Here is an 8,938-nt window from a genome sequence, read left to right as displayed (position 1 = left end):
TCTAAATTGATGTTGAAATTGATATTGCTTTCCTTTCTCTGTCCTCGAAAATCAGTCTCTCATCTTTCGAGCAGGCGGCACAATCAACTGGACATTGTTTCTCCACATACTATATTTTAATAATCGGTAATAATCAGCTAGTTTCAATTGCTGGTAGGCCTACAATGAAGTGTAAAATTATTCCTAACCCAACGTATTTTTCAATTCACATATCAAAGTAAGGCTACATTGTAGGCCAGAAAAAAATAATCCTATCAAAATGGATCGAGTGTCGGGGTACTGCATACAATGTCAGTGTACGTGTACGTGCGCGCCCCCTAGTACTGAAAATATGCAGCGCAGCTTCTGTTGGTAAAGCTGACTCACTCAAACATACCTCCTCTGTATGATTGGTGGATATGTTTCAGCGCGGCGTACTGTAACCAATCAGCGGATTGTTTTCCTATCTCGTAACGTAATAAACATCGCGGCCGGAGAAATAGTGAGGGAAAGGAGAAATGTAAACAATTTCAGGACTCTGTGGAATTATAAACCAGGACTTTATTCAATATAATACTTTAAAAAAAATAATGCACAATTAGTGCTAAATTAATATCTGGCTTTTATGAGAACGGGACCTAGTTGTAACACGAACAACACACGCAAGCTAGCTAGCTCGCGCTACAGTACTGTAGGCCTCTAGCTAAATTTACGCGGAAAAGGAACTTGCTGTTTATAGAAAATACGAGCTAGTAGCTAGCTAGTAATTTGTGCAGCGAACAAGGTAGCTAGTTGTATCTAGCTATTTAAACATTTCCACTAACGTTACCCTCTAGGCTAGTTAACTAATTTGTAGGCTATTGCGTTGGCTAGCGCAGCAGACTAATTGGCAAAAATGAGCGAAAAAACGAGGTACAGCAAAAAGTCTGCAGACTCCGCACCGAAGAAACGATGTCAGTCCGACGAGCAGGCTGGCCAGTCCCCTCTTCCAAGTAAGTTAGCCAAAGTGGACGGAGAGGTGTCCAGTGAATTACCATCGAATTCTCATGGAAACAAAAATGGGGAAGATGGCGATAAAGTACCAGCCATAGAAGAGAAGAATGGTGGAAATGAGGAGAGTGGACTAGATCTAAAAAAGGGACCCGGGGGGGGGATTTGTGCAGCTGTCACTGCCAATAACCCATCCAGCGCTGATGCACATGTCCGCGCCGCCAACAGTGCTCTTTTATCGGGTGCACCAGTCTCTAGCGATGCAAAGGAAGTAAAAACCCTGGGAAGTGCTGGTGCTGGAGATTGCCGACCCTCAACTTCACTGGACCAGTCTGATTCGGCCGCTATAGCAGCAGCCGAGGCACTTGCTAGTCTCACAGGAGCAGCTGCGGGTGAAGAGGTTAAACAAACATCCTTTTCCTCCAAAAAAGTTGGACATTATGAGAGAATGGGACACAAAGGTAAGCGTGGTGACCAGGAATCCTCAAAGGAACGATCAAAACCTGAAAGGGGTCTTCACACACAGGCAGCAGCGGCAGACAGCTCTACCTCACTGCGTGGAGTTGGCAGGGAGGATGCCGAGAACATGCACGATGCGGACGAGGAAGACGACTCAATACCCGGATCTTCGTCCACACCGAGTTCCTCTTTCCCTTCAGATAATGATGATGATGACGGGGAGTGCGCTATAGTGTCAGTGAAGATGGCCCCGGAGATCCGACAGTCAGTGGCCCTTCTGGCGCAGGTACAGATGAGGCTGGACGCTCTGGAGAAGAAAGGTGCGCGGCTCCACCAGCGGCTAGAGCTGAAACTGAGCCGCCAGCGCCGTCCACACGTGGACCAGCGTAGCTCCATCATACAGGCCATCCCCGGCTTCTGGGTCACGGCAGTATCCTTTTTAATACTCCTACACACACACACACACGTATGTTGTTGATTGTGTGTTGGTATGTCACATTTATTTTTCCCTTGGCTCAAAGCTCAACAGTTATTGAACCACCCTCATCTCTCTGCTCACATCGACAAAACAGATGAAGGCGCTCTCAGTTACATGACCAACCTTGAAGTAAGTAAATAATCATAAATGTAATGATTCTTTAAAGTCTTCTGAATATATGTTCTATTGCTCCCCTGAAATGAAAATGTATTCTTGTCTCCTCCTTAGATTGAATCCTTCAAGACCAACAAGCTTGGTTACAGAATCGGGTTCCACTTCAAACGGAATCCTTACTTCCAGAACAACATCATCGTGAAGGAGCTCCACCTTGGAATGGCAGGTGAGTGACAGATCCAGTTGTCATAGCTATGTTGCTAGGATGCCACATTTTACATGTGCCAGGTGTCCCTACATATTTGACAGGTGTAGATGTAGAGGTGTAATCAGGTATCGGGTGTAAATGAGGCCAATAATGATGATATCCTTCCCCTGTTATATGTCCTCTCACAGGATCTCCAGTGTCTTTCTCCAACCCCATCCTGTGGCACCGCGGGCAGAACCTGACGCTTCACAGTGAGCCCAGGAGGTCGGGACGCGGCGTCTACCAGACTTTCTTCAGCTGGTTCAGCGACCACGCCAGTCCTGGCCGGGACGACATAGCACAGGTAACGGCATGCTCACTGCCAGGCATAGGTTGAGAGCTGGTGCACAGTCTAACATGCATGGAGTAATCCAGCAAAGACGCATTGCACAGATCCACTGGTGATCACACAACTTACTTTATTTTAGGCTCTGTATATAACGTTTACGGTTACTGCACTATTCCAACACACTCTTCTTCTCTCTTTGTTCCGTGTGAATCTATAGATTCTGAAAGATGACCTTTTCAGAAACCCTCTCAGATACTATTTGACTCCACTGTGGGAACCCAGGCAGAATGGCAGGTAAGCAGCCCAACAAAACCTATTGTCGTGGAACTTAGCTCAATAAGGACTTTCCATCTTCATGATACTATTACCATTTTATAACCACTTTATTATGTGCTGTAATGTAGCCTAAACCACTGCCAAACACTTTTATAACCCATTATTAGAAAGCATTTTGTGTAAAAAAGAAAAAGAAATGAAAGGTCTTTTGATTGTTCTAACTATCACAACATCCGGTTCTAACAGCACCAGTGGGCCCAAGCCAGCTGACAACAGCAACAGGGAGGATTGTGTGGTGATCTCTGACTCGGATGATGATGATGAAGAAGAGCAGGCTAAGTCTGGACGAGGTCTTAGCAGGGAAGAGGAGAATGAAGATGAGGACGAGGAGCATGGGGGCCGAGATGCAGGTTAGTCAGTACTGTAAAAGAGCTTTAGAAGCCCATGATTCCAGTCCTTTAGGGCCACAGTGTCTGCTGGTTTACCTCTACTTCCTGAGAAATGTGTATACGTGTGTAGTAAGATGTCCTTGTATGAGTAATCCAGGTGAAACTGAATAGACAGCGAATATGTCCTCAGAATCAGATGAAAGCCCAGAGGAGGATGATGACGGAGAGGTTGCAATAGACGGTAAGACATTGTCCACGAACAGAAATGTTATTATGGAGGGTTGTTGGATCTGCTGCTCGGCTTTGCAGCTCAGTTTAGAACATGAAGTCATTGTTTGGATGAAAGTCTATTTATTTCAATGGTTCAGGAAGACTGTGATTTTGAAATGCCATCTCAGCAGCCTATTCTGCAAAAATTCAAGGACTGTTTTTACTTTAAATGCAAGATCCGTTTTGTACAATCATTGGAAGTTATATTTTGGAAGATTATTGGATTAAGGGGTGCTTTGTCTATTTGTGTATCCATTTTGGTTACCTGATACTTCAATCCACCGCTTACTGTTTTCACCATTCACACACAATTGCACAACAGAATTATATTCCTACTCCTGGGCTTTCACCATAATCCAGTGTTAAACTCCCCTGTTTATATCCCATACTAATCACCCCATTGGCTCAGAGTGGGAAGCCCATTATAAAAGGTCTGATCATCTCCATTCCCCAGGCTCTGATGACAGCGACCAGGATGCCAGAGAGGATGAGGACTCATCGTACGGAGAGAAGGATGAAGAGGTGGACGTGGAAGACGTGGATGAATCACGAGGTCGCAAGGTCAGAGACCAAGATAAAGAGGAGGATGTTGAGGTGGACGAAGAAGAGGACGAGAGCTAAGATTGTTTGTTCTTTCCAATTTCCTTTTTTTCTTATTATGCACAAAATATCAATTATTGTTAATACATTCTAAATGCTTGACTGCATTTTAAAATCAGGGTAAATAAAAAAAATCCAGGACACCGTGTTTTGACTATATTTTACTGTAATCTTTGTTGGATTTAAAAAATAAAAACGTTTTTTTCGTAAAGATTCTTTATTACTGGGGTCTCAAATTCGAAGGATTGTAACTTAATCATGCATTAGATCTTGACTCATTCATTCAGTTTACTCTTATTGTTAGAGCTACTCAACACAAAACGAAAATAATACCAGTACAATAATATTCTACGAGGTTTGAGACCCCTGATTGAATTTTGTTAATACTGCCAAGATTTGGTAGAATCTCTTGTTGCAAATGGTCCAATAAAACAATACTAGATATTTTACTGACAGGTATCAGTGATCACGTCTTCAACTCAATTTATCTTGGACTTTTCCTATTGTAAATCTGATCTTTGACGAGGTAAAAAGGAGATTTTCATAGAGGTTGTAATATTATTCCCAACACATCTCGGATGCACTTCCTACTGAACCAAATCTTGTTCTCAGGGATGACCTAGTCGTGAGTGTTTTCATGGAAGGAAACGTATAGATTTTTGAGACCATATACTACTATATAATGTTTTCTCACACTCCTGCCATTGTTTGGGTGTATCTGTGTAAAATAAGTTTACTCTACAGTAGTTTGTGTTATTTTAATAAGGTAAATATAGGTAATGTCTCCTGTGTTTTCACGCCTTTCCTATCATAAACTTAGTGTGTAGCTGTGCACCCATATTAATTAATATTCACACATGTTTATGTTTTTCAATTCTTTAAGTATATTTTAATATTCATTGAGTTATTTGGGTGGAATCCCACATTATTGTTATATTTTGAGCTTGTTGCATCCATGCATTCAAAAGAAAATGCTTTTTTGCTTTTGTATAACTTTTAGAAACTGTTATCGTCACATTTTTGTGTTTTTTGATAAATAACTGTCTATCAAAGTAAGTTAAGTCAGAATGATGACATTTAACAGTTTGAAAGATTCTGTATAGAGCAAATATTTGCAGTGACTGTTGCCTCAAAGGCATTGACGAGTGTGATCCGACAAAGTAACAGAACTGTAGCCCAGGACAGCTCTTAAACTACTGTAACAATGATAGCTAGTGGTTTTATGTTGTTTCTTTTCCACACAGACTGATGGCATTGGCATGTACATATTTAAACTTAACTTTGTGTGCAGAGTTTGGATCTGTTAAGCTTAAATCATTACCTGTAGCCATCTGGAATTTGACAAATAGGGTACATTAACAAAAAGTTATATTTTGTGTGCTGAATTATTTTATAGTATGCTATAGTTCTGAAGAAAACGTGTTTTGTTTTTTAAGATAAAATAATGTCTGCATTTTAAATCCGACTTAATTAAATAGCAAGTTATTTATATTTGCTTACTGGTTTTTGTTGTCTGAGTTTTAGTAGTTAGGTAAATACAACCTTCTGTACTGAATATATTGCCAAACCAGAAGATGGCAGTATACAACTGCAAGGATACATGGTATCACAACTCTGAACTGCTTTTGTAACCCAAGTGATGTACAATTAAGAAAATAGAAAATAACAAATAGTATTCTAAGTCAGGAATATAGGCCTAATGTGTATCGAAGGTAACAGAATCCCTGCATCCATTGATGAGTCAGCCAGATACTATGTATAATACTGTGAATATCAGTATGAAAGAGCTTTATACTGAAGATGACAACTGACTTTGACATTATGACAGTAAAGACATACTGTTGTTTGTAAATTATGTTTAAGTTGGCCTATTCTTATAGGAACAGGCAAAGGACTTTGAAGACACCAACAATATCAGTGTATCATTTATGGAGGATGTCAACCAGTGTCACATCTTTGACATGACACACATCAGAATGTGATATCACTTTTTATTCTGTGTTTATACAGGTAGCCCAATTCTGTTATTGCTTTCACTAATTGTTCTTTTGATCAATCAGTTCAGCTCTGAAAAAGATAAGATGTGAAAAGATCTGATGTGATTGGTCAAAATACCAATTAGTGGAAAAAATATTGGTATTGGGCTGCCTCAAACACAGTATTCGGATTCACGTTAGCTCTTGGCTCTGCAAATAGCCTCAGGCGGGGCATTTTTGGACAGGCCCGGACAAAGGAACAGTGGCAATGTTGCAATGGTTCACTTAAACCCTTGATTCCAGTTTTAATGCACAGCTATAAATGTTCCACTAGCAAAAACCTGTCCTGTTAGCTCCAGAACACACTGAGGCATGCAGACTAGAAGGGCCACTTACTATTAATAAAAGCAATGGGGAGAAAATACAGCATACATACACCATCAAATGATAACACAATGACAAACCCAATATCTCTCTGCCTCATCTTCTTTCATCTCTCATCCCACTTCTATTCAGCCCAGGGGATTACTGTAGCACCTCATGGGCTTTAGTGCAAAACCACAAATGCTTTTATGTGTGAATTAATTGAGATGGTTTCCACAATATTGATTATGGCAAACAGACTCATAGATTGCTGAGAAAACAAGGTAATCCAGAGATTGGAGCTTGTTTGTGGTTGGAGCAGCACGTGTTAAGGCTTTGATTTATAACGGGTGGCAGACCGAAGACAACCCTCTGTTAGATTCCCACTGGTGTCAAGTCAATGTGACTGAACATCTCCCTGTTATGTAAGTTTTATGTCTAACTTCTCTGGTTTCATCAGGAATTTTACTGACTCCTCAGGCACTTATAGGATCCTTGTCTGAAGAGGACCCCAAAATTATGTATGACGGGATATGCTCATCCATGGTACATAAGTAATCTTTGCATTTTAGTACAACATGGTGAACCAAAAATGCCAGGTACTTTAGAATGTGTATGCATGTGTTTGTGCGTGTGGCGTGTGTGTTTTCACCACCCGTCATAGTATGTACTATGCTTCATTTGTGGTAAGATATGGGAAGTTCAACTGAGCAAAAGAAAGTGTGGACAGGAAGAGCGAGGGAGTGAGATTGGAGAGCAAGAAGGAGCGTGGGAGACACTGTGTGGTGGGAGATAGATGATTGGAGTGATTAGCCTCAGCCTGCCCTCCCAGGCCCTGACAGATATGCGCAGCAGATGGATGACTGTTATCTGAGAGATCACAGAAAGCATGATGACTGCTCTGCTCTGCCCAGTCACAGAAAGATGCATGATCTCACACGCTCTCTCTCTCTCGCACACATACACAGACACATTTGCGCACACACACACACTTGCACACACATGCATGCATGTGCACACACAGGCTTAACACAAGCTTAACACACTCCTACAGTACATTATGCTGTGCACTCCACAGGCTGTTGTATACAGAGAGAAGCATCCTCTGTCTCCATTAGTTTGCCCTCACTGATTTATGTTAGAAGACAATGAGTTTACACAGGGTGAGCGGACAGAAATTACAATGCAGGCACTATTGTCTCCCCATAACAAAGAAACGCACCTGGGGATGGATGATTGGAGAGAGAGAAAGAGAGATGTTACCAGGAATAATTTGGTTGATTTTCATTTTGATTGAAGTTGATGAAAAGAGAGCTGATTGAAATAGAATATGCTTATGTTTACCCACCGCTCAATATTCCTTGTCGCTGGTGTGAACAACTTTGGAGAGTGAGAGTGGCTCAGTGCATGCAGTGAGTGCTATTCTCACTTCAACAGCTTGACTTCTCAAAGTGGATCTCCGTAAGGTATAAGACAAAGGTAAACATGGGAGGGGATTATGGCACCAGTAAGATGAAGTGGAGGTCTTAATGCATGTTGAAAAATAACAGTTCCCTTTGGACCCTTATTTCCCCAAAATCCTGCCATGGAGAATCCATATTTAATGAGCCTTGGGAGCATTAGCATGCTTATCCATTCTGCTCCCACCAAGGTGACAGATTTAACTCCCAAGACAGATGCACTGTACTTTTACTCATCCCTAGAAGCATTTTTCACTATCCTTCATTTTTTCAACCCCTTGTTTCTTTCTTCTCTTTTTTTTTTAAAGGAATTATTCTTAAACAGCGGTCTATTTTCCCAGCTGCATTTTATAGAGAGGGAGAGTGCCAGTCTTGTCTTCTGTGCAGATGGTGACTGGATAACTGGCTATGGCTTCGTGAACATGTGGCATACCACCGGCCATACACATGCAGACAGACAGAGCTTCAGAGGGAAGCTGCCGCCTTCCTTCACTGTAAAAACCTGCAATAACCTGGCTTCCAGTTCCAATACTGTACAAGTACTGACTGGAATGTATGAGCGCCACGTATGCACTGTTCCTGTCAAATATGTTTTCATAACTTCATTTAAGCATGAAGCTTATGCATGTCACTTACATCACCTCTTCCACTATCTTCTATTATCACTTGACTTTCTTTTTTTCTAAGCAAAAGCTCCTGTTGGTATGAGGACAGTCCTGAATGATAAAATGTGAATAAAATATCGTCCTTCAGAAAATAAATCAGATCTATTTCCAGACCATCCATCAGTATAATAATAGGTTTTATTTTCTCTCAGGTCTTTAGTTTTGTCCATGTTGTTTTGATTGATGTGTCTCTGCCTCTTCTCAGGGTCAGAGGTGCTGTCTGAGGCTCTGTGGGCTGTCTGTCTTACAAGGTTTTCAATTCCACAGTAATCACATGGCACATTACCTGAGGGTCAGATGGCGAGGTCCAGAGACACAGACAGACTACAGGCGTCCATGTCCATTGTATTTGTTATGTTTGCAGGTGTACTCTTCCTTTTGAA

At 41.5% G+C, this 8,938-nt stretch overlaps 1 protein-coding gene across 3 annotated transcripts; it reads left to right on the top strand.

The window, feature by feature from the left end:
- Nucleotides 1-369: 369 nt before the first annotated feature.
- Nucleotides 370-5,580, top strand: LOC139557491 (protein SET-like). 3 transcript variants are annotated; one of them, XM_071372384.1, is made up of 8 exons: nt 370-1,858; nt 1,958-2,035; nt 2,135-2,246; nt 2,417-2,571; nt 2,774-2,850; nt 3,079-3,242; nt 3,412-3,462; nt 3,946-5,580. In XM_071372384.1, exons 1-8 carry the CDS (start codon nt 875-877, stop codon nt 4,110-4,112), a joined length of 1,788 nt encoding a protein of 595 aa, XP_071228485.1. In that variant the 5' UTR covers nt 370-874; the 3' UTR covers nt 4,113-5,580. The 3 variants fall into 3 exon arrangements, with proteins under 3 accessions (XP_071228485.1, XP_071228486.1, XP_071228487.1); XM_071372385.1 differs by lacking the exon at nt 3,412-3,462; XM_071372386.1 differs by lacking the exon at nt 3,946-5,580 and having other exon boundaries at nt 3,379-3,454.
- Nucleotides 5,581-8,938: the final 3,358 nt, after the last annotated feature.

The sequence above is a fragment of the Salvelinus alpinus genome, chromosome 28 (genome assembly GCF_045679555.1).
Source record: "Salvelinus alpinus chromosome 28, SLU_Salpinus.1, whole genome shotgun sequence".
Taxonomy (NCBI): Eukaryota; Metazoa; Chordata; class Actinopteri; order Salmoniformes; family Salmonidae; genus Salvelinus; species Salvelinus alpinus.
The sequence above is the reverse complement of the archived record's forward strand: the minus strand, read 5'-3'. Positions and strand labels throughout refer to the sequence as shown.